The sequence below is a fragment of the Polyodon spathula genome, chromosome 5, assembly GCF_017654505.1.
Source record: "Polyodon spathula isolate WHYD16114869_AA chromosome 5, ASM1765450v1, whole genome shotgun sequence".
Classification (NCBI taxonomy): Eukaryota; Metazoa; Chordata; class Actinopteri; order Acipenseriformes; family Polyodontidae; genus Polyodon; species Polyodon spathula.
Genome location: NC_054538.1, coordinates 72,775,549 through 72,802,400, shown reverse-complemented (window position 1 = coordinate 72,802,400; position 26,852 = coordinate 72,775,549). Strand labels below are relative to the sequence as shown.

General features: G+C 35.5%; 1 protein-coding gene across 1 annotated transcript in view; it reads right to left on the bottom strand.

The window, feature by feature from the left end:
- ascc3 (activating signal cointegrator 1 complex subunit 3) overlaps positions 1–26,852 on the bottom strand; it is a 260,436-nt gene that overhangs the window by 128,011 nt on the left and 105,573 nt on the right. Inside the window, exons 11-12 of the mRNA XM_041251261.1 lie at positions 20,296–20,472; positions 18,457–18,528 (exon numbers count right to left, since the gene is read on the bottom strand). Coding sequence (XP_041107195.1) covers positions 18,457–18,528; positions 20,296–20,472 — 249 coding nt within the window. The remainder of the gene's footprint in view (positions 1–18,456; positions 18,529–20,295; positions 20,473–26,852) is intronic.

The following is a 26,852-nucleotide window of genomic DNA, read 5'->3' as shown; positions in this document are numbered from 1 at the left end:
AGATTTGCCGTGGTGAGATGGACATTTTGCACAGAACCCACTGTACTTCGTCCGTCAAACGCTTTTTCCTCTGAGCTTAAAGCCTCCAGCACCTGTTGTTTTCAGCCATGAAAACAGGAAAGCTGAAACGTTTGACTTTTCTTACATGCAGTGGAAGACAAGGTTGATTGCAGGCTCAATTTGCCATGGTAAAATATTTTTTTAAATGATATTTTATTGCACATAAAGAAAACAAAATATAGGCCAATAATACTTAATTGATTTAATTGGTGTATAAAAACAAAAAAAACCTCTTTATACACCAATGGATAGTGTGGGGCGCTTAATTAAGCTTTTGCCAGTAAAATTGGGCGCTGACATGAATATGGGCAGACAGTCGAGAATGGGCGCAATAGCAAGCAGATACGATATGTATGTATGTTATGCTGCAAGCTCTACTGTTCAGTGGCATTTGTCCTTTATCTTTTGTTTTGTTGCATTCTTCTACAAGTACCATTTAAAAATCAGTCACATCATAACAATGCAAGCCAGGTGCTACTGTCTGTGTGAACAGTACATCCCACTAATAGTAGGAAATTGCTGATGGGTATCACACAGTTATCAGTAACCATGATAAATGATGTATGTCAGCTGTTCTATTTACAATGCAGGTGATTAGTTCCATAACATTATTGAAAAACAAATTTAGTTTATTTGATTTTTAGGTTAATTCATAGATGAAATATGTCATCTTAAAACAAATCACCAAAAGTGTCCATGCATCTGTAAGTGACAGCCTTCATTTTATAAACTAATATAAACCCACACTCTGGTAGTTAAGCAGAGGCGAAGTGTAGGGGGGGGCATGCCTGGGCACGTGCCCCCCCAGATTTCTGCCAGATTTGTTTTGGTCTAAATAGCAGAAAACTGTTGATGAACCGTCTGAAGACAAGCTAGCCGCTAACACCAGCAGCCCTGAGCCAGTCAAACGGTAATTAAATTAGTCAGGATTTGTGAGATTAAATAAAATGGTTTGCTTTGCTTTGAACACAAAATGTTAGTTAACAAAAATGAACAACCACAAGTACGAATGAAATTATATATATAGTTATTTTTATTTATTATCTTAATGTGAAATTGAAATCTGATGCACATGTATTGTATTTTTTTTTGTATTTCCTTTTTTGTTTTTAATCAGAAGTGTTCTAAACTATTTTATTTATTTATGTATTTATTTATTTAACTACTTTGCACATCGGTATAGTTGGTCTAATGTTAAAAAAAAAAAAAAAAAAAAAAAAAAAAGATTCTTCTTTATTTTTTCAAAAATAAAACATCAAATCACAAATAAGAAATCAGGTTGCCAATTGCACCACTGTGATTACTCACCCTAAAGTTACCAATTCATCCCCTCACGAAATAAAATCCTGGCTATGCCCCTGCTGCCAGGGCTTATTATTTAAAAATAAAAAATATATATTTTCATGTTTTTCGTAAGTGGGTAGAGAATATGTAAGTGCACAGTTTATTTCAAACTTTCAAACCTTAATAACATAACCAAAGAGTGTCAGTCAGCAAAAATATATGTTAAAACAGAGTGAATTTGATGTAACCCTGTACAATGGCAAAAAGACAGCTACATTTGGAGTTTTACTTCAACAACAATGCTAACCCACCAATTCCAGAGACATCAACAGAAACCAAATCTGACTTCTGTAGTTCAGAATGTTATTAACAGCACGAGAATGTGACGAAACTTCTATTGCCTGTAAAGTGTTGTTTGCAGCTCTCTTGAGTGTGATGAAAAATCTGCTAATGTTATAAAGCTAGTTTAATGTTGACATGAAAATTGTCAAAATCGTGCATCGGGTTTGAGCGTGGTTTTTCGCTTCATTAGTTCCGTTATCTCTCGGGGGGGGGGGGGGGGGGGGGGGGGGGGGGGGGCGTCACTGTGCCCCACCAGTTTTTCAAGCCACGAGTCGTCTCTGCAGTTATGCTTCCCACTTACTCCTTGTGAACAGAAGAAGCAAGTGTGATACATAGAGTCTTACTGGATAAAATAAGGCCCAGAAGATGAGAGTCAAGCAATAGACAAAGTAAGTCTAAAGCACTGAGGATTTCAACAACTCTGCACCAAAAGATTTTTATTTAGTTATTTAGCATTTAGAAAAAAGCTAAAACAACAAGCGCCTTGTTGAAAAGAGCAGTTGTTTATGGTTGTGTAACATAAGAGTTACAACGAGCTGTCCTCCTGGGCTGGTTTGTTGGTTGTCAAATGCTGGTCAATCCAAGTCTATCAAAAACAAGGAGATGCTGCCTGGTGCCATCAAGAGTCATCAAATAAAGAGAAAACGGTCAGTACCTTTAGGTTTGTAATACAGGCATTGTATTTAAACCTGTGTTCCTGGTAGAAGCAAGTACAGTCAAAACTCAAATAAACTGATTATGTGTTTAAACAGGACGTATGTTTAATTAGCACAAATAGCTGCTTCTTAGTGTATATTTTCCAGTTAGGTTTTAGTTTTTACCAGAAAGGCTGGTAGCTCCCCACTACAGTATCTGGACAGACTGCCTGATACAGGAAACATCCCCCAAAAAAGCTGAATGTCAGATATGTATAAAACTTAACTGAAAATCCCACAAACCCAGAGGGACACTGCAAGGCCTACAAGCAGCTATTATCCCAGCCAGAACTTAAAAAAAAAAACTGCTGTCTACTGCAAGACAAAAGTACCCAGCTATTACTATGCAAATGAAGGTAATTAAATAGCCTACAATTATACAGCCACAGAAGTTATTGGACTTAGAGACTACAGAATTAAAACACACTTTGGTGAAAGGGCTTTACATTGTGGTGCTATCTAAAATGTCAAGGTCACTTTACGTTTTATGTTACACCCCCCTACTCTTTATTTTATTCTTCTGAACGTGAGTCATGATTTTATTCTTTCTTTTTTTTTTCTTTTAAGCAAGGTGACAAGGGCTGAGCGCACTACATGCATGACTTCCACCGCTGGCCAAAATACTACATCTTCTAGAGGGATGCTACAAAATGCTTTCAACTCAACAAGCTAAGTAGTAAAGGACCATAAGGGGAAAAAAGCAAGGACAAGGGGATTAAATTAATACAGAACACTTAACTTGAAAATGCATTTTAAAATATTTCCTAAAAGCAACATTTCAATTAAAGTTGCTGTTTCTTGCACATGTAGTCTCTAGCACCTGTTGTTTTCAGCCATGAAAACAGGAAAGCTGAAACATTTGACTTTTCTTACATGCAGTGGAAGACAAGGTTGCTTGCAGGCTCAATTTGCCATGGTAAAATACTTTTTTAAATGATATTTTATTAAACATAAACAAAATAAAATATAGGCCAATAATACTTCATTGATTTCATTGGCGTATGAAAAAAACAAAACAAAAAAAAACCCACTTTTTTTTTATATACCAATGGATAGTGTGGGGCACTTAATTAAGCTTTTGCCAGTAAAACCGGGCGCTGACATGAATATGGGCAGACAGTCAAGACTGGGCGCAATAGCAAGTATATACAATATGTATGTATGTTATGTCACATAATTTCCATCTAATGCAAGCCAGGTGCTGTAGTCTGTGTGAACAGTACATCCCACTAATAGTAGGAAATTGCTGATGGGTATCACACAGGTATCAGTACCCATGATAAATGATGTATGGCAGCTGTTCTATTTACAATGCAGTTGATTACTTCCATAACATTACTGAAAAACACATTTTGTTTATTTGATTTTTAGGTTAATTCATAGATGAACTATGTCATCTTAAAACAAGTCACCAAAAGTGTGCATGCATCTGTAACTGACAGCCTTCATTTTATAAACTAATATAAACCACTCTGCTAGTTAGGCTTCCCAATTACTCCTTGTGAACAGAAGCAGCAAGTGTGATACATAGAGTCTTACTGGATAAAATAAGGCCCAGAAGATGAGAGACAAGCAATAGACAAAGTAAGTCTAAAGCGCTGAGGATTTCAACAACTCTGCACCAAAAGATTTTTATTTAGTTATTTTGCCTTTAGAAAAAAAGCTAAAACAACGAGCGCCTTGTTGAAAAGAGCAGTTGTTTATGGTTGTGTAACATAAGAGTTACAACGAGCTGTCCTCCTGGGCTGGTTTGTAGGGTTGTCAACTGCAGGTCAATCCAAGTCTATCAAAAACAAGGAGATGCTGCCTGGTGCCATCAAGAGTCATCAAATAAAGAGAAAACAGTCAGAATTGTATTTAAAACACATTTTGGAAGAGTTCCCATGCTCCCGTAGGGATATTTTTAAATGTGGAGGAGGACACAAGGGCAGGGCTGCCCAGTTGATGGCATTTCAGTGATATATAGCTCACTGAGCTCTCCAATATGGTATTTTTGATTTAGATATGGTTTATCCCATTCAGGGTTCTTACTTAGTTTGTTAAGATTACAAGGGCAATCTGTGTTCCTGGTAGAAGCAAGTAGTCAAAACTCAAATAAACTGAATATGTGTTTAAACAGGACATATGTTTAATTAGCACAAATAGCTGTATCTTAGTGTACTATCATCTTTTTCTATATCTCTCTCTGTCTCTCTCTCTCTCTGAGAGAGATTTTATATATATTTTCCAGGTAGGTTTTAGTTTTTACCAGAAAGGTTGGACAGCTCCCCACTACAGTATCTGGACAGACTGACTGATACAGGAAACATTCCCCAAAAAGACTAAATGTCAGACATGTATAAAACTTACCTGAAAATCCCACAAACCCAGAGGGACACTGTCAGGCCAACAACCGGCTATTATCCCAGCCAGAACTTAAAAAAAACTGCTGTCTACTGCAAGACAAAAGTACCTAGCTATTACTATGCAAATGAAGGTAATTAAATAGCCAACGATTATACGGCCGCAGACGTTACTGGACTTAATTCTGTAGTCTCTTAAAACATACTTTGGTCAAAACTCCTCTTTAAAAGGTTGTGTATGCTAAAAGTTTATACTCATTCATCTGATCCCCTCTATCCTGGTATAGCAGCACAGAGAAACCTTAATAAAGAAGCTCTCTCCCTTCCATGGTTTCATTTAAAAAAACTACCAGGCTTCATTTTTCCACACAAATCTGCCTCTGTAACCTCTCTCTCCTTCCCCCTCACTCTGTAAATCCCTCCCTCACCCTTTCTCTCTGACTCATCGCATTAAATACACCTCATGAACCAACCCTTCAAAAGGGGAATAAACAGTGGCTTGTCTTCTGTTCTATAGTACCTACTGCATTCGCGCTGTAATGCAGCTTTCTCATTTCCATGTCCTTCAATGTCTTCTGTTCTACAATACCTACTGCATTTGCGCTGTAATGCAGCTTTCTCATTTCCATGTCCTTCAATGTCTTCTGTTCTACAGTACCTACTGCATTCGTGCTGTAATGCAGCCTTCTCATTTCCATGTCCTTCAATGTCTTCTGTTCTACAGTACCTACTGCATTCGCGCTGTAATGCAGCCTTCTCATTTCCATGTCCTTCAATGTCTTCTGTTCTACAGTACCTACTGCATTCGTGCTGTAATGCAGCCTTCTCATTTCCATGTCCTTCAATGTCTTCTGTTCTACAGTACCTACTGCATTCGCGCTGTAATGCAGCCTTCTCATTTCCATGTCCTTCAATGTCTTCTGTTCTACAATACCTACTGCATTCGTGCTGTAATGCAGCCTTCTCATTTCCATGTCCTTCAATGTCTTCTGTTCTACAATACCTACTGCATTCGCGCTGTAATGCAGCCTTCTCATTTCCATGTCCTTCAATGTCTTCTGTTCTATAGTACCTACTGCATTCGCGCTGTAATGCAGCCTTCTCATTTCCATGTCCTTCAATGTCTTCTGTTCTACAGTACCTACTGCATTCGTGCTGTAATGCAGCCTTCTCATTTCCATGTCCTTCAATGTCTTCTGTTCTACAGTACCTACTGCATTCGTGCTGTAATGCAGCCTTCTCATTTCCATGTCCTTCAATGTCTTCTGTTCTACAGTACCTACTGCATTCGTGCTGTAATGCAGCCTTCTCATTTCCATGTCCTTCAATGTCTTCTGTTCTATAGTACCTACTGCATTCGTGCTGTAATGCAGCTTTCTCATTTCCATGTCCTTCAATGTCTTCTGTTCTACAGTACCTACTGCATTCGTGCTGTAATGCAGCCTTCTCATTTCCATGTCCTTCAATGTCTTCTGTTCTACAGTACCTACTGCATTCGTGCTGTAATGCAGCCTTCTCATTTCCATGTCCTTCAATGTCTTCTGTTCTACAGTACCTACTGCATTCGCGCTGTAATGCAGCCTTCTCATTTCCACTCATCTACTTTGCCAAATGAGCCGCCTAAAATGGTTATTTCAAAGAGAAAAAAAAGTTTTTACATTCACACTTTCCATGGTTTCCAAAAACACATACTTTCTTTGTATATTAGGCAAGAGCAACAGTGGGGAAGAGAGAATATTTTCACGTTAAATGGAATGCTATAAGGTATTTTTATTTATTTATTTTTTACCCGGGAAAAAAAATGATGCTTGGGTATAGACGTGCTGGTTTGGCACTGTCTACTGCAGGTCAGAACTCCAGATTTCCTACAGTAGCTCATGCTAACCTCCTAAGGAAGCAGTATGTTGGTTTGTGCTAATCTGTATTAATAAAATGAATAAGAAACATCCAAAACCATCTGTGTATGTCATTTGTTAAGTGATTTTCCATTTCAACATTACTCTTTTCCATTTGAAGTAGTTTCCATGTTTTTCCATTTCATATACCTGTAACTTGATATTTATGTATTGGACTTTTACTTTCAAGCCACGTTGTTCAAGTAAATGCCAGAACTAAAAAAAAAAAAAAAAAATGAAAGAAAAAACAAATACAACTTACTGTAGAAATCGCATGAATGTTTACAGAAAATTCAACAGAAACTGAACTACTGAAAACTGTAACATAAACAGTGTTTGAAATCGCAGTTCTCACAAGTGCATTTTTTTAAATGTATTATCTATTTACTAATGTACTTGCGCATTCTCTGACTCAGTAGTTAATGAGAAACGGCGACATGCGAAAATAAATGTAAGGGCTGGCAGGTTCCATTAATATTTTTAGAAATTTAAAATGTGTCTTGTTTTTGTTTATTTTCTTTTTGTGTAAAATGCAAAAGAAAAAAATGAAATACATGAAAAATTTGAAAACAAAATACAGCTTATGGCTTACCTTTTCTGTATTCAAATTTACTATAATACTGCTTCTTATGCCTTTAATTTAGAAACTGCTTCACATTTTTCTTTTCTGTCTCACTTGTATTATGGTATCTATATAATGTGACATTGTTTGTTTTTGTGCCTGAAATGCAATTTCTCTGTTTCATTGGTGTCTGGTTCTGTTTTCTGTCATTTAATGGAGTCAACATTTACATTGTAACATTTAAAACAATATTTAAAATGTCATTTAAATGTGTTGGCTGAAAAAAGTAACAAGCAAACAAAACAAGGTTGAATGACAAATTCACCAACATTGTCGAGTTTTGTAAACATTTAAAACTTAGGCTATGTTCATACAGTAATTAAATGGACTGTGTTGTATAGCGTTATGTCGACTTCGCTATCGTTTTAATGACAGTCTGGCCTACTGTTGTGTGGTTAACAGTGTCAAGATGCAGTGTATCTACTAGGGCAGCTGTAAATTCCCCTGAATTAGCAGTAGTAACGCACTGTGGGATAAAAATAATATACAAAAAACAAACAGTTGTCTTGATCATCAGTGGCCTCATCGCACACAACGCAAACAGCCTCAGACTCTTTCAATTCCCCTTTTAAAAGTTCTTCATGTGCTGCATACACTTTAGGGAGACACTCTCGTCTAAGTGTGTCACTGTTAGGCAGGGGTCCACAACTGGGGACTTTTGTAGTTAAAAAACGTTGTAATTTGTCATTGTCCAGCCGTTGTATCCGTTGTATGTTTGCTGCACTGAAGGCCCCCACTAATTCAATCGTGTTGACATTATATGCTTCTCTACTACCTGTGCTCTTTTTAAATAGCCCCGTGATTGTGACCTGCTTGCTTGGTAATTGTCCAGCCTGAACTGCTAATTTTATTTTTTTTGTTTTTGTGTGCTGTGCTGTCTAGATGCTTGTCAATAGTACATTTTCTTAGATGATCCAAAGAGACATTACATGTTGAGCAAAACAGAATACCACCATCTGCATGCAACGTCTCATTTTCATAGCTCTGAGCACAATGTTCTGCTGAAATTAATTTCACGTTATTCATTTATTATCAGCTGTCTGCATTTTTATTGTTAATTATACACTGTAAGATAATACATCTGCACAATGTAAACAACAGTTTTAAACACTCACTTCTGAATCAGATGTTACGTCATTGTACAGTTTGAGGAATTCCTCCAATCATGAAGCTGGTATTTGTTTGAACCCGTTCCCATAGTAACAAAAAGCATGCCATTAATGCCAGACCGCTACTGTCAGCGGAGAGTTGTTTCTACTATGATAAATGTAAGATCTATTATTAGTAGTAGTTTTATTATTGTTGCAGAAATTTCTATGTAGTTGTCTACAGTTTCTACATGATAAAAGCTGGTGAAGAGTAATGTTAAAAAAAAAAAAAAAAGTTTTTCACGGTAGGCAGTCAAATACACAATTTCCGTGAAATCATGAATTTTCCGTGGCCCTACTAATGCTGACAATGATAACGTTTTTGTATATATATATATATATATATATATATATATATATATATATATATATATATATATATATATATATATATATATATATACATACATTTATATATATATATATATAAACATTTTATCCTACACACTGTACTTGCACTTTAATTATTTTATTACTTCAGTACATTCCCCACAACTCTGTTGTGTGAGAATTCCTTTTTTAACAGACTTTGGAATGCTCACCATTTTATATTTAACAAGTCTTTTGAGGTTTAAGGTAGCAATACAGCATCAATCTTTCTATGTGGTGTTGCTTGAGAATGCTATTCTTATTAATGGACTATACACCAGTCTGATTGTACGTAATTGAGTGATGCTTATTCCTACTACTTTCAAATATGTCTGCTGTATCTGTTTTTTTTTTTTTTTTTTGTTCTGCACACTGCAATTCATTCTATTGTGTCTTCTTAACCATACCATAACATTCCATGCTTGTTTCTCACAGGCTCATCTTCAGATTTATAAAGTTCCAATATTCTAAAATATGAAAACCGAACAAATAAACAAAAATAGCCTTATGTGATTTCAGGTATAAAATGAATTCAGAAAGGTGACACACATGTAATTGAAATCCATCCGGGCATGTGGAAGGAATTTTAAACAGGACTCATAAGCACATTTATTTACCAGCCAGATAACCACCAATACAGAGAAACATCATCCCTGAATACTACTGTTTATTCTTCTTTAGGTTTCTAACTCTGTTTGTCAACCGGTTATTGCAATGATTCATTTTCGCTCACACAAAGCAACAAACTGTGTCTTTCAACCCATACTGTACCACGTGTGTGTTATACACCTGAATGGCAGACTACACCTTTAAAGAAAGTTCAAGTTCTCCGCAGACATGCTCTTGATTCTACATTCAATCAGCAAAACTAAAATGGATTTATTTATTTTACTTTCAATGCTTCAGTTTATGTTAAAATGTCTAATTTCTGGGATGACTAACTTAAAATTGACAATATGTGTAAATAAGTGACACAGTTGTTTTAAAACTGGCAGACAAAGAGAAACTTAAATGTTTTTTTTTTTTTTTTACTTCCCCAAGATTACCGGGCCAACATTTATTAAGCACACCTGTTGCTTTTCAAGGCTCTGTGTACGCATGCAGGATAAATCGGCTTCTAGGCTGTACATGCCTATAGAGACCTCCTAGGCAAATGTTATTTATCACATCTTTGTATCTAAGGATGCAGCCATAAAACTGTTGTCAACAGTTACTTGTGGTTACTAAGCTTATTAAAGTTCTATCTGCCTTCTGCTTCCAGCCCAGCAAAGCAGCTGGAAGCCAGATAATAAAGAAATTCAATCCATCATACTCACAGATGAAATTAATATCTGTCACATACACTTCTGACAATTTAATATCATGCCTTGAGAAAAGGCAACCTGCTAAAGTGTCATTCTTTTGGTGGATACTGCATTACAGTAGCCGGATTAACTTGTAGGTCTGCCCAGCATGAAAGTCCACATTTGTTTTATTTATGGGCCAATTGTAACACAGACACCATCAGCATAAGAACACACTCCAGACTGGAGCTCTGTATGTGTTACAGATTACAGTTATCTGTGCCAGCTTAAAACAGGCAATTGAGAGAATGCAGCCAAGACTGAAGGCTTGTAAAGTGTAGGGAAAGGGAGCTTGCCAATGTCCAAAATACCTCTTAAATGGATAAATGAGTCCTCAAATGTCAACACAGGAAGATCATTAGATGGCGATCAACCTTGGTTTGCCTTAATAAACTCATTTATGAAGCTAATTTGCACCATTTCTGTAGCTCTGTGTCACAGAGTCACACTCGGTGCAAATGCAATACTCCCAAATGATTCACCTGCAGGAAACTCACTACATTTTAATTAAGCATGCAAGCTCAGATCAAATACCACAGCAGGCCCGCCACTCTGCAGGCAAATTGCTGTCTTGCATTCAAGTTTTGTTACCATTGAAATATTTTCAGAAAGCTGTTTTTTTTTTCTAAAACAATGTGGATCCATCTTCAGGGTTTTAATACTTCCAGCAAATACAAATTTAAAAAGTTTCATGAACAATGTTTATTATGTTTATGATCTGGCTATGGGAAATGCAGAGAGGCTTATGAATATAAATAATAGAAACAAGAATGGAATTATGGCAAACTGAAAATAAACATGCAACAGAAAAAAAAACAAGTATCTTCAAAGAAGAAATGATCACAGTGGGGTAGCTGTATTCATTTACAGAATCTGGATACACAGACAAAAAAAATAAAAAGCTGAAGAAATGCAATAAGAAACCAGGATCATATTAAAAATGACAAGGGAAACCTAACAAACTAACTAGAATACAACAAATGTGAATAATATAAAACAGCAGCAGCCATGTGTATCACCTATGTCTATGAAATGGCAATACAGTACATTTTCTCCAAGGGTGAGAAATAATATGGTAATAAGCGATATAGATCATCTTGACAATTGATAAATGCGTGACTATAAAAATGCACTATTACATGTATCGTATAACACTGTCATGTGACATTATCACCCAAACACTAGTCACACATTTGTTTCAGTTTTGTACGAATGTAAAAACAGTTTACAGTTATCCATTAGTCATCTCTCAAATCCACTTAATAAAAGTTTGATAAAACTATGATGTGGAGGGTAGATCCTCCAGAATCCTACTTAAGTGGATCAACCAGATCTACAAAGCAAACAGCAGATTGCAGAAAATTGTTGCAATTGCTACTGCCATAGTTAATCATATGAGTGTATTTATTCATGACAAGCCGAAAAAGAGAAGTCTCATTAGTTTGAGCAGGTGGATCAAAATTAAAGGCTGAATCACCATGTTTTAATTTCCCAGTTTCCAGGAACAGTTGAATACCATCTGTCATTGCAGAAGCTTGAAGAAACCCTTTTCTCCAACAAATGTCTGCACTGCATAGTACTGGTATTGACATGTTAAAGAAACATTTTATTAAAGATACAAAGAAAATTTACTAACAACGAAGCACTGTAAATTGTCTGATGTGTATGTGAATTCTACATGCGAACTAACAAGTGTTACATTTCTGAAATGTGGAGTTTGTAGTGACCTTACAATGCACATAATAAGGGGCTTCCGAGTGGCGCAACCAGTAAAGGCACTCTGCCCGGAGTGCAGAATGAGCCCTATAGCTTGGAGATCATGGGTGTGAATCCAAGCTATGCCACTATCGACAATGGACAGAAGTCCCCAGGGGGGCAGCATACAACTGGCCAAGCGCTGCCCAGGTCGGGAGGGGTTAGGTTGGCTGGGGAGTCCTTGGCTCAGTGCATACCAGCAACCAACAATTGAAAACTGGGTGGTCTTCCGACACTGTCAGTTCTGAGATGGCTGCACGGCGGGCTTGCCAAATGAAAAAAAGCACCTGGCTGAAGACACACGTGTGCTCATCTTCGTCTCTCCTGAGTTAGCGCAGGTGTTGCAGTGGTGAGCCAGGTTCAATAATAATTGGACATTCCAAAAAATGGAAGAACAATTGCGAAAAATTAATAAAAATAAATAAAAAAAAAAAAAAATAAAAAAAAAAACAACAACGCATATAATAATTTACTGGTTAGAACTGGTCACTGATTAACATAATTCACGAAAAGCAATTCCATTGTATTGGTATATTGCTAGGTTAATACATTTTGTATGCTGAATGTCTACTGTGATTTTAGAAACTGTTGATTTGTATTATAAGCAAAGACTTATGTTCATTTTATTTATACTACCTTTTATACTGCCTATCATACTGTACAGATCTGTTTTACAAACACAAAATAGTAGGTTTTTATGAGTATGAATTGTACGCAAAGGGAACAATAACTGCTAAAATAAATGAAATAATAATAAAATATAGTAACGGTTTAAAATTTCCTGAAGGTACAGCTGTCTGGACAATACAAACCAGGAGTGTGCAGTAAGCCCAGCAAGACCATACAGTAGCTACTCCTGTAGCTAGCGTCTACCAATGTGTGATCTTGGTCACCAAGCACAGACAGATGGTTGGGTGTTATTTATTTATTTTTTGTTGTTACTTTTTACTACTTCTTTTCTTACTGCCATTTACTTCAGTGTGTTTCACCAGTCACGCCTGAATTAATCTTCTATCCATCGCACTGGCTATCCTGAAATGTTACACAATGTCAGACTCTTCTACTGACTGTATTAAACAAAACATTTTAAAATAACCATGTTAGTACATCCATCCACCCCCCAACTGGGAAGTCAGTTAACATTCCCCTAGCAGAAATGAAAGTGAGGAGAATTAAAACAAGATGAAAGTGGCAGGAATGTGCGATCCACTGCCGTGCAGGATTTTTTTTTTGCTCAGGACCCCAAATTGAATGAAGTTAAGATTCAAATTACATTTGAAATTACAATCTATACCAAATAATAATTGAAATTTAACTGCTGGTTTCACAAACCGAGATTTTTTTTTTACGTCAGGATGGTAAAATAGGGTCTGTGAAACCTGATGCAAGTATCCAGTCAAACAAAGTTGAGGTAAAATATAAATTTAGTTTCAGATGAAATCTATTTTTTCTTACCTGTGCACAAGGGCCGACATAAGTGTTGTACAGCATGTCTTTTAATTTTTAAAAGGTTAAAAAAGAACTAACGTACGCTGTAAATTGTTCTTGTTAATTTCTATTTTAGTGGCACCTTCCTTTCCCTCCTATTTTTTGAGTTTTAATAATAACAACACCACCACCAATAATAATAATAATAATAATAATAAAATAAATAATAATAATAATAATAATAACAACAACAAACATTGAATCTACAAAAGAAGCCACACAAAATACCTTCATTGTGGGCACACACAAGGAAAGAGCTCTTGAACTTGAGCTAATCGTCTACTCGTTTGGGTTGTTATTTTCAACACTAAGTATTTAACATAACATTTACAAATAAAATTAATTTTATTTATTTTTTATTTATGTACATACATTTAGTAGTTGCCAATTAGTCATCAAGTTCTGTTTTACGTAAAAAAAAAAATAAATAAAAAAAAAAATAATAATAATAATAATAATAATAATAATAATAATAATAATAATAAATACAAAAAAATATATGAACATCACCAACTGTCACAAATGTGTTAATAGCTTAAAAAAATTAAACATTAAAAGCGGAAAATGAGCTGAGATTTTTCATCACTGTAGCACCGATTTAGTGTGTTATCATGAATTAGACAAAATACAAATCTAAATGGATTTAAGTTTTTGGACAAGAGTCAATAATTATTATGCTATTTGCTTTCCCTGAAGTAATTACAGATGACTAATGTTACTATTTTGTAGGCTAGGTCTATATTTATCTTGTATGTATTGACCTGATTTATTTGCAAATTATTGCTACTTCAAAAGACGAATCTCGGGTGAATTGAAATTGTGTTCAATAATATCAAAATAAGGTTATGAAAGATGCTGCCACCCCCCCCCATTTACTAGTGTATCATGAAAGGGTAGCTCGACTAGTCACATGTCAAACATGACAAAAATAAACACATTAGACATAAATAAAATATACAGGTACTTTGCAATTGGTGTTACTGCAGTATTATCTTCCCTTTGCTTGTCACAATTAGTCATATTGCAGCAATTGATTAAAATAACACAGCGTTAACCAAACATAATATCTTGTTTATTTAATGTCCTGGTATGACTTAAGAGATACGATTACCAAAAAAAAAAAAAAAGCCCCAAAAATGAAAAGTTTGCTACAGTACAGGTTTTAGTCAGCATGTTTTGCTAATATCTGAAAACATTTCCCCTTTAGCATGTTCAAGTCATTAACAGTTATTCAAAACACAAATACAAGATTAACTGAATGAACATTTTGGTCATTTGGGACCTAATCAGTGAGAAAAAAAACCAAACAAAACAACAACATAAAATTAAAGATACCAGCACATATTCAGATAATAAGGGAAGACAGACCTGGAGGTTAATTCATTTTAAATGGTCCCATGAGAGGCTGTTTTCTGTTTTCTGTTTTTCACTGTTTTTTTAACATTCATTTATTTGGGACTTCATTGGCATATAAAACTTTATTTTTTGCCTATAGAAATCAAGCATGTTTAATTTTGAAAGGTCTACAATACATAATACTTTTATGCTCTGAAAAACACGGCTATCATTAGTTATTTATTAAATCTACTGTGGAACATCTACCCTTCCAGCTCCCTATAGTGCAGCTCTGTATGTAAGAAGACAGCTCATTTCTATTAACACCATTATACAGCAAGGAGTGTTTTATAAGATTTAACAATTGCGTAGAAAGAAAAAAAAAGTAATCTTTTATGTCTGGATTTACTTCATTGATACGATATCCCTCTAGAAAAAGAGTCGAATGTAATTCCATTTGTAATGTTGCTTTCACTTAGACAGTGCCTACTCACTATGTCTGCTGATTATACATAGGCATTTAAACCTCAGATTTATAAAGCGTTAGTATTAATACCCCCTTTTCGGAAAACCAGCGCTTCAATAACATCTTTCGTTGCCAAAGGAAAAACGGAGATCAAGAAAGTTACATATGCAGAGACCTTTACATGTTGTGACTAGTTCAGCAAATATGTAGTAGACATGTTCCCAGACTCTCACATTGCAAAGTATTCTGCAGGAAAGTCTAAAAGTCACACAAATACTGAAAGATCAGTGTTTTTATTACAATTTTAGCATAAACATTGCTTTAGAAATTCAGATTGATTGATGGTCAACGCCAACTGGACCTGTTTACTGTATTGGCTTCTGCTAAATTAGCCTCCTAGAACTACAGCACAATAAGAACCACAGGGGCCATGAGGGAATTGGATTGTGAAGCATGTCATGGTTGTTTGATATTGATATTTTTCCTTTTAAAAAGGAATAAGAAGGAAGTAATAAAGTGGAATAGTTGTATGCCTTTGTCTTATATATGTAATCACTTCAATTTAGGCCACTAAGATTTTAGTTTACAAATGTTCCCTTATTTTGAAAACTCAATGTTGACAGGTATGCACTCCAGTCACTGTGATTGATTCTAGGTGTTATTGTGAATTATGCTAGATACAAGATACATTGTAACAGAAACTCCAAAAAAAGAAAGAAAACCTACAGCACTGACTTTGTTTTATTGTTGTTTTTACATTACCGTATTTAAACGCATTTAAGTTGAAACAGTATAGTACTTTTCTAAAAGTAAAAACAAACTGTCTCAATGTTACAAAACAAGTACGAAACAATACAAGTGTGTATAAACGTCTTTGGATTCTGAGTTATTTATTTAAAGTTTACAACATTTATTATAAAAAAATATACAATTTAAATATGAGTGGTGTATACTTTATACTGGTGGAACAGCAGTTTCTATTATACTGTAACAACCCAGGAATTATACTGTTGCAGGACTGGTTTGTGTGTGTGTGTGTGTGTGTGTGTGTGTGTGTTTAAACACAAATAACCTGGTCTTCTAATTTTGGACAATGTATTTCATAATTCCGGACATTTACCACTTGGTAAATGCTGACAGGTACAGGTAAAACTTAAGATTTACCAGATTCAAACTTACGAAACGTACAGAGTAAAGCAGAGAGGCCAACTTTTGAAAGGAGAAATTAGTAGCATGTGGTTTATTTTTTTTGCTTTTTTTATGATCAGGGGTCAATAAGCTCCGACAAGACAGGGAAACTCGTTTTGAAAATACACAAAAAACGTATCATTTATTTTTATATTAATACTCTGCAACTATACCCATATAAGAAAATACTATAGTACGGTCCAAAAATGCTATAACATGTACTGTAGTACACTATTGGCAACTACAGTGTATTTGAATACTACTACAGTATTTTTATATCGGATCAAGCCACAAAACACTGCATAGTAACCAACAATTAATTCTTTAAAATGAGTTAAGATCTATTGATACTGGATGCAATGAGATAAAATGAAAGTTTTGCTGCGACACTACCTTTCACATCAGTGGTGAGATTCCTTTGTGCTGCACACAGGCATGATGGCCACCATGTTTTACAGAGAAGTCTGTCAGTATTCATACTAAACATGAATACTAGTATCACTCCCACACACTATATTTGTAACAAGCCAACTGTGGTTGTAAGCTTTAGAGGGAAGGGAGTCTGATTTCCGCTTCCAATCTTATGAACTGATAAAGTAAGCAATGTGCAAGTCAACATTCGCTTGGCAGTTTCTGAAGGACCTCAAAGCCGGTTGCTAAGTAACAAGGCTATCACTGGTACTAAGAGCTTTAGGGAGCCAGTTAGAATACCATAACACAACTGTCAACATCAGAAATGTATATTTAGACTATTAATTATTAGAGAAAATTAACAGGCAAACATACATGTGGTACAAAAAAAACTCTTCATGAACGTTCATGGAGTATCATTCATTTCTTTTTTTTAAATAAAAATCGTAGCTTAATACCCCTTTGGTATAGCACCATAGCAGAACCTCCAACATAATAGCTGCTACAGTCAGATCGAAGCAGTTGGCATCTCTGGTAAAAATTCACCAAAGCCCAAATGCATCACATTACTAAGCGTATAATACAGCATCATCACTGTACCTACACAGGGCAAAACTATTATTCATTTAAATAATACACTGCAATACAGCATGGAAGAGAGTTTCACAGCAGAATGCATCATCTTTAAAACTAATGAGGTCCATTAGCAGCTTCTGTGATACGAAATGTCACTAACTCTTTGTGAGAACGAATGGATGATAAAGTAGTGCGGGACAGTGCTGGGCTTCTCTTAGAGTGTGAATTTGGGGTTTATTGGGCTGTTTTGATTTATGATCTTCAGAAAATGAGTTTAGCTAATGTGTCAGCCTTAGACATTGCTACATTTAGAAGGCTGTACCTCTTTTGCTGGCCTCCTCTGCTTTATTTTACAGCTTAAATTCTCACACTTATCAAGATTCAAATAACAAGCTATGACTGGTTATTAATGCATTGTCAATTTGCTGAGCTATACAAAGGTTAAAGCCTGCAAATTCCAGTATTTGCTTACATGTAGTTTTTAGAAATGTATTTTCAGTTGCATAGCTTATACCCCCTGCAAAAGCTGATACAAAATTGTGTGAGGATTCTGACATTCTCACTAACTTATGTTAAATAATGTCCTTACCAAGTTCATCAAAATTGGATAAACGGTTTTCTGACATGTGTACGTGCAGATGGAAGGACAGGCAACTCAATATATCCCCAGAAGATATTGGTCTGCACCCAAGCAAGCGCATGAGAAATTTGGATATTGATCTATAATGATATGGGGTTATATGGAGGAGGAATATTGACTTTGGTGCCAAAAAAGATTATATTACAATGTTCTGTGGGTAAGAGATCAGTTTGTTTCTCCTGACCCAAGCAACACTCTGCATTAGATATCGTAATACACCTTGTACTGGTACTGCAGAATACTCAAGGCAATCATCTACAAGTCTAGACTGCTAGTTTATTTAATTGTTACTGACATCTTGTCAAATCAAAAACAACACCGAAGATCAAGTCAGACACTCAGATGTGTGTACTGACATCCTGGGTGAACTCATCTGCAATACAGATAACTGGCATACATTTTAAAGCTCTGAAGAGAGCCAGTATACTGGACTGTATTTCAGAATTATAATTGTACTTTAATGCTTATTTTTGTTTAAAAGAAAGATAAATGATTACCTGATGCCCAGCTCTAATTTGTTCCACAACATTGTCGTAACAAACTTCCTCCATGTCGCGTAGCTGCTGAATCTATAAATGACAAAAGAAAATCTATTATTACTGTTGCTAATTTAAATTACATGACAAAATATATTCTTTGATGAGTAAAAGGGTACGTATTTTGATAGATAATATCAAAGCCTTCCAGACATTAATAGATATTTACATATGAAAAGCAGTAACTTACTTTGACTTAGTGGTGCTTTTCTTCACAATATCCATGGAGAAAAACAAGGTCTTGTTATATGGTTTTACTATTCCCTCATCAGCCACCTCAAAACCAAAATATTTCTATACTTCACTGTGCACAGACTTTGGAGTTGTTAATTTTCTAGCCAATCCAGAAGTAATTGAATCTTCAGCGCTGCATGTAAATGCTGCCTCACGAAACCGCTAAGGTAATAAGTACGGTGTCATATTGAACTTTGCAGTATTTTGAGATGTGTTTTGATGTTTAAAAGTACATCTCATTTATAATATTCCACTATTAATGTTTTTTTTTTTTTTTTAAATACATTAATAGTGGAAGTAACCACATGGACCAAATGCAATGAACCGCTGACGCAGGTGCATAACTCAACATAATGGCAATGCTGCTTAATGCAGCACGCAAATAGCATTTGGTACCTAAACGCCAATCAATGGAATAAAATGGTGAAATAATACTTTAGCGTGGTGTTTACATACGAGACTAACAATGATTGGTATGTAATAGGGTTTGTTGTATCTTAATATGAAATAAGCTTGATTATACTGCATTTGTATTTTTAGCAGTATTAGCAATAAAAAGTAAGTCTCTGCGAACGTACAGAATTTATTATTATTTTTTTTTAATCCCACGATATGGAAATTATTATCGATCAAACGATAATGATATCATTTCAAAATATCGATATTGGTGCCCATCCCTAGTTTAAATACATTTTCTTAAAGCAAGATAACCACAAAAAAAAAAAAAAAAAAAAAAAAAAAAAAAACATACCTCTGGCTTTTGGTAATTAGTTATTACTTTTTCTAACTGTTTGCTTGTTTTAATGGTCAAAAACACCACATCTCGAATGGCAATGCTGTTTTGAACATATTACAATACGGTTTAGATTTTAAATTAAAACAGTGGAGCACAGCTTTTCACATGTGATTGTGTGTAGATTTTAATGATCACTTAGAAATGTGAACTGTATTTATTTATTTATTTATGTTTATGTTAGCACATTTACACATGTATTGTAGCTGCATTTTATTTGAACTGTAACAGCCTGATTTGCCCTGAGAGAATGGTATGACCCTGTTGCAGGGTGGAAGCCCTGCTGGTGTGATGTGTGTGTGTGGAGAGAATGCTGGATTCAGCAGGGAGAGGGTTAAATTCCTCCCTGACACAATACATGTTAGAATGTGACTGGAGCCTTAACAGAAAGACTGATGGGCAATTAGGCTCCAGCTACATGGTATATATGAGAGGAGAAAGCCTTGTCTGGAGGAGGTAGTTTGGAATTGCTGGGAGTAGCAGCCTGTACTCTTGGCTAGCTAGCACACTGTGAAAGCACTGCTTTGGTGTGAGTTTGTTTTGTTTACCAATTGATTTGTTTGTTTGCTTCTTGTGTCTGAGTCTCTCTCCTTGCCGGTAACGAGCCTTGCTAGTGACACTACCCTGTCACAGACCCATAATAATACGCATGAGTTTGGGTTTTTGAAAAAAATATAATAAAACAAATCATAATAAAACCACTCGCTACCACAGCACTGAAAACAGACTACTTTAATTGAAGATTTACTTTTTGTAATGCTTTTCACACATACCTTGTTGGTTGTCTTTATTCCGACAAAGGTCTGGCCCAGTGGAACTGGTCGAAATCTGTTGTCAAAGTAGAAGAGTCCGATATAGGGATTCACATGAAGGAATGCAGCCACATCAAGGTAGTTTGGAAGTGTTGCAGACAGACCTAATATTCGGATCATACTTTGGGTCGACTCAACCTTAATAGAAAAGGACACACAAATATTTATACTTGGCAGAAAAGCAACACATTAGCTTTTTATAGACAGTGCTAAAGTGATGAATACAAAATCATACATACAACATATTGTACATCTACTAAGTAAAATATGTGATCTAGTAAACACATTTTTTAAATCCAAAAATTCTTAGGATTAAGGCAAGCACATCAGTCCTTATATAAAAAGAAACAGTCTAAATATAGGATAGCGATGTTTAGATGACAACTTTCAATGAAGTGGCTCGCTCTGCCACACATTCGATTATTCCTGCATAACTTCATTTAAACCTTCAAAAAAATACATTAACAATATTATTGATTATCCATTTGAGAACAAACATACAGCTATATACTTGCCTTGTTTTTATATCTGCCATATTGCGCAGACAAGGTTTTACAAGTGATTTGGCATTCATACATTTAACATGTAGCAACAACATTTGATAAAGCCTTGGTTTGCACCATGGGTGCCCAATTCCAGTCCTGGAGGGCTATTCAATTTGTATTCCATTGGTCCAATTAAACAACTTAGTAAAGAAAAACATCACCCACCCCTACTGTAGTTCACACATTTAAGATGAACCATAACTACAGTCTCTTTGCATGTGATTGAACAGCTGCTGTGTTTTATTTAACATCTTAAACACAGTATAGTTGCAAGGCACTCTCTCATGGTACCAGCACCCTATCCTAAAATATATCCTACAGTGCATGGACCAGAAAAACAATCGACACACAATCAATTATTAAAAACCCCATCAGACCATAAAAAAATGACTTGCTTATGAACATGCTCTAGTATGTTCTAAAAATGAAATAAGAAGCAAATACTCTATAAATTGCTAGTTCCTAAATACCATGTGTAACTGCACTCCACCTGATTCTATGGTAGTTTTTTTTTTAAGCCTCTTTAGCGGCTCTAAAATATACAGCATCATTAAATCTCCTTAGAATTCAAAAACTTCAAAAAGCTTTTTATAATGACCAGTTGCCTTGCTACTGGCATTTCTCTTTCCGCTCGCTGAACACAGTTATTATTGGTAATGTCCTAAAGGTAAGATAATCACCACCACTCAAATAACTAACATTTGTGATAATGACTAACCTAATTAAGTGGCATTACCTTACAATACTCTGTCCAAGAGTTTTTATTTCAAATGTAAAATTGTTGGTAAATGACTGTTCATCAGTTCAAAACTTTTATTTATTTATTTTTATTACTATTATTTATTTATTATTATTATTATTATTATTATTATTATTATTATTATTATTATTAGTAGTAGTAGTAGTAGTAGTAGTAGTCCTATTTAAATGCCTAAAATAGGATGTCAACTCCAGCCGTCAACGCTTAATGACTGGAGAAAAAAAATTCAACTTAGTATCCTCATAAGAGAGGTGCTAAATAAATAGGCATTTAACGAATTAAAACAAAATAAACCGGTCAAAAGACTGCAAATTATATATTGACAGTAAAAGGGGGGTGGTACAGAGCACGCCACCCAGAGCCCACTGGTCGACAAAGGCTGACACGTCGCCATCAGACTCCACGTGGGCGTGCTCCACTTTAACCCGGGACCGGACCAGAGCCCTGAACATGGCTCCACAGTCAAAGAGATCCTCCCCGGTGATCTTACGCTTCCTGGTCTTGTAGAGTTTTAATTTATTATTATTTATTATTATTATTATTATTATTATTATTGTCATTTATCCAAAGAAACTTAGAGACTAAGGCATGAAATATGCATCATCAACAACTGCTACCACGAGTCACTTACAATAAGACCTTGGTTTTACATCTAATCCAAAGAGATACGGAATAAAGCATTGTATGCAAATTCAAATTAAAAAGCTTGACATATACAGTAAAAGGTGAACATTTAATAATCATGTTCCATTTTGTAAATAGTTCAAATTAGATATACTGTACAATTGCATTTGTATTGGAATAGTGCTTAAACCCAGAGGCAGAAATCCCAAATCCCCACCCTACAATAATACATATTAGGTCTACCATACCAGCTTGGCAAGACACCTATTCTAGCTGCTATCATCCAGAATACACTCATCTGAGTTTGTCTAGATCCCCTTTAAATACTGGCATGACCTACCCAGGTTGGACCCGGGTCAGGACCCGGTGTCATGTGGATCAGCTACACAATCTCGCACTGCTTTTGAGAAACCAGGGTTGAACTGGATGACGGATGCAGGTAAACAATGCACATATCAATGCCCTGGAAGCAGCTTGTTACGGACGCTTCCATCCAAGCTTCTCTGGATTGAACTGTTGGACCAAATGTTGATTCGATCCCTGTTGCAATCTGGCTCACGGTGTGGCTCAAGCAACAAATATATGTGTAAACAGAATAAATAAAAACATTCCTTGTGAAAGTGAAACCTTCGGCTTTGTTATTTTGTCAGCTTAAGAACGTCCGTCATGCATTTTGTCTCACTCAACTCGGGTCAAAGCGTGTCGACACACATCCTGAGGTGGGCCGCTGGGACCCGGGTACGACCCAGGTACGTGGTTTCACACTACACGGGATTGTGACCTGGGTAGCCAGAACCTGGGGCCGGACTTGGGTAGGACTGCCAGGGTGAAAATGGCTTAGGACTAGGTGCATTGCAGGTTTGTAAAGTATAATGTCTGATTGACCACCTGTATTGCACACTCACATCTTGGTGATAAAATGATATATTGCAGCATTTCATTATTAGTCGATGCACACAGACAGGTGCTGTAATAGTTATATAACTTATCATCAGTATCTAGAAAGAAAATATCCTCTTTTGAGTGTTGATTACTTTAAACGTTTCCAATATAAACTGTTAAGTTATGAAGTATATTCAATCAGGATGTGCCCAGAATTTCCTGTCTTTTATAGCCACTACATCCAATCCAACACTGTGCCTCCAAAACAAAAGGATTTTCCCAGTATGTAGTTTGTTTTCTTAAAGCCAAACAACCAATGAAACCTATGAGAAATGGAAGGTTCCTTTAGCTGGTTTCACTTTATCTTTGTAAATCAGTTCATTTTCAGAAGCTCATTTGCACTTAAGCTGGCTCTAGCTAAGATATCGACATATGAATTGTTTTTCTGAAAGAAGTATGCTTATAGTTCTGCATTATATACAAATTAAATAACGGGCTGTAATTATTTAATCACAAATCCAATACTTCTCTGGAATACATTACAACTCAACTGAGAGCCATGCAAGGGAACATAATTTATATATTTATTTAATTTATATTATATGTATAAATACACGGATGCATGCATATATGTATTATAATCAAACGGTCAGAATTAGAATCAGACTACATTGCAATCTATCTTGCAAACTTCATGCAGATCATATATTCTTCTATATTATTATATTCCTTAAGTTTGCATGGCTAGTACACTTTTTATACTACCAGATTCCAGTTTGCACTGTGGTTAATTCTTTACAGAACTGGTCGCACTCATCTGCATGCTGACAGCTATTTATTAACTCCAGAGCTCCCACATTAATACAACACAATAGACGTGCAGTAGTAATCAGGTGACAAAATGTATGAAAACATGAAGCTAGCAATATACACAAACTACAATAGAACAGTATTACTATTAGCTCAGTTTTCTTGTCTGCATTCAAGGTAGGAACTACTTCTTAGGTAAGCTAACATTAATTTTACTCCAGAGGCATTTATCTACTGCTGTCATGCTATGTTATAATAGTATGCCTTCTTTTAAGTCAATTAAAAAAAAAAAAAAAGTGTGAGAAATACATGTGAAACCCATTATGCACATTTACATCAAATTAGACTAAGCAGTTCTCAAGATAAATCTAACATTTGATGTATGACAGTCAATCGTACAAGAGCCTCCACTGAATTTCCCATGGGAGATAATAAACAGCAATACATCTGGATTTTTTTTTTTTTAATGCATAATGCATAATGCAGAGAGGAGTACTAATCTATGCCCATGTCAACACCATTATTCTTTAAAATATCTTCAAGGGTTGTCCAAACCCATTGGGGTTGTGGAACATGGGGAATAAAAAGAACCCTCCATGGTTTTAAAAGACTTCACAAATGCTTTTTTATTGATTTATTTGTCACAACGATTGGCTGGGAATTATTCTTACAAAAATTCCACTTTTTGAAAACAGCAATGATCTTAAACTCTACCTTATAATGATTTAACTATGTATGCTACTTGTACATTGTACATTTCAGCAGCGTTTATAATACATATCCACTGGGTCACACGGCCTAAGAAAACCCAAACGTCAAAATGATAAGACATATTACTCAAAGGACTGAGAGGTGAATAGGAAAGCCGCCAATGATTGTGACATCATAAATGCATTAATCTGGTACAATAACCCAAACACTGGATACAGGTAGTGTGCAAGCAAGCCGGAAGAACCAGAGCTAGTACTGCACAGTGGACACTTTATTAGGAAAATGCATTTGTTTGTTTGTTTGTTTATGTTTTTACAGCAGTTGCAGTCCTGTTTTACTTCTACAGCAAAGAGAACTTTAAAAAGTTTTTTTTTTTTTTTTTTGATTGACTTCTTTTGTAATATTTCCCTGGCAATGCCAACTTTAAAAGCTGTTAAAGTTACCATACAAGAGTCATAAATTTAATGGAATTCCCTAGCAAACCTTTCAGGCAGCAAATCCACTGATGACACCTGCAGTGCTGAATTTGCAGCTTCTTATTTTTATATAAGGGTGAAGTGTAACGGTAATTATGTCAATTATTTAATGTGTCTTGTTTATTTAACACCTCTTCACAAATGTATGCTGTTATTATCACTTTTTTTGTTTTTTTAACTTGACACCCTCACACCTTGCAATTCCTTTAAGAGTATTAATTACGCAAATCTGCCAGTCTGATCTCTAATTAGGAGGGAGGCAAGGTCAAATTTAAATACAGCTCAGTACAAGAGACTGAATCTACAAGGAACACCACCAGTAAACATGAAGGTGTACAAAGAAGTAGGAGTGATTTACAGTAAATGCTTCAGAGATACAAGATACACATGACCTTTTCAATGAGAATCAAAATAGGTAACTAAAACCCTTGCTAACAATAAAAATAGTGTCAGATTCTTTTTGCTTGTAAAGCTTCCTACACATGCTTTGTTAAGTCACGAGTTTTGCCTACCTTTCCAATTCATCTCTTTGAATAAACAGTTCAATGATTTATCAGAGACAAAGTTCTTGTTTTGTTTGTTTTTCAGTGTTGCTATGAGTGTGCCAACAGCTTTGCAATTAAGGGAACCCAGCATATCAGTAATTATTAGGTTTGAGCAACACTGACATAAAACTACTTGACAGAGCTTGAACTTAAATCCTTGCATCTATTTTTGTGTGCATCAATTCAATTATTGGGACTGCTATTGATTAATTACAACCATCATACAACCAAGCATGGCAACTTTAACATTTCCTTGTGAAAAGGATAACTATCTTCAGGGAATAAGAGAGTAAAAAAAAAACAAAAAAAAAACAATAAAAAATAATAAAATGGTTAACCTGATTCCATATCTCAAAGAAAACGTAGCCTTAACTAACTGAGAAGGGGAGGAGAGAAAAACAACCATATGCTACAGTGTTCATGAACATGTTTTAATAGTTAGAACTTATGGCCAATGACAATCTATTATCTTAGGTTCTGTTGTATTAATGTGGTGCTTGTTTTTATTTCTTCTAATTAACATTATATGCATGGACTGTCTCTTTTTGAACATGTTAACACTGTTTCTCTTTTAAGTTTTATTGTAGTACATACAATGCATTATACATCAATAGAATACTTTCTAATTATTTACAGTTGCCTGTTGACACCAACATGAAGGAAGGATCCAGTTTTAGCATGCTTACAAATACCTACAAAGTCTCATACCTCGCTAAATGAACGAGTCATCCTTCAATGCTTTGAAGAGGCAGTGACGAATTGGCACTGTGGTATTACCTGTACCTAACCTGTGTTTCTCAAATAAGGCTGTATTCACACTGGGTCTGTTTAGGGGGCTTGGTCCGCACTCGGTACAGTACGTTTGGTACGATATGTGAACAACAAAGTCAACTTGGGAAAAGGACCATACTGAGTCCAGCTAAAGAGGTGGTCTTGGTCCGTTTGGCAAAGTAACAGAGTTTGGTTCACATGCTAAACCTCAAATGTGAACAGCTGTACTCGATAATTTTGCACATAGGAAATAAACTATTCAAGGTAACCTGACTTGAAAGTAAACATTTCATGCATAGCTTAGTTCATATTCTGAGGAAACAAGTAGAGAAAAAAACAAAGTGTCCAGTAGCAGCTGTGGATTGCTCAAAGACGGTGTGAATGCTCTCCCTTG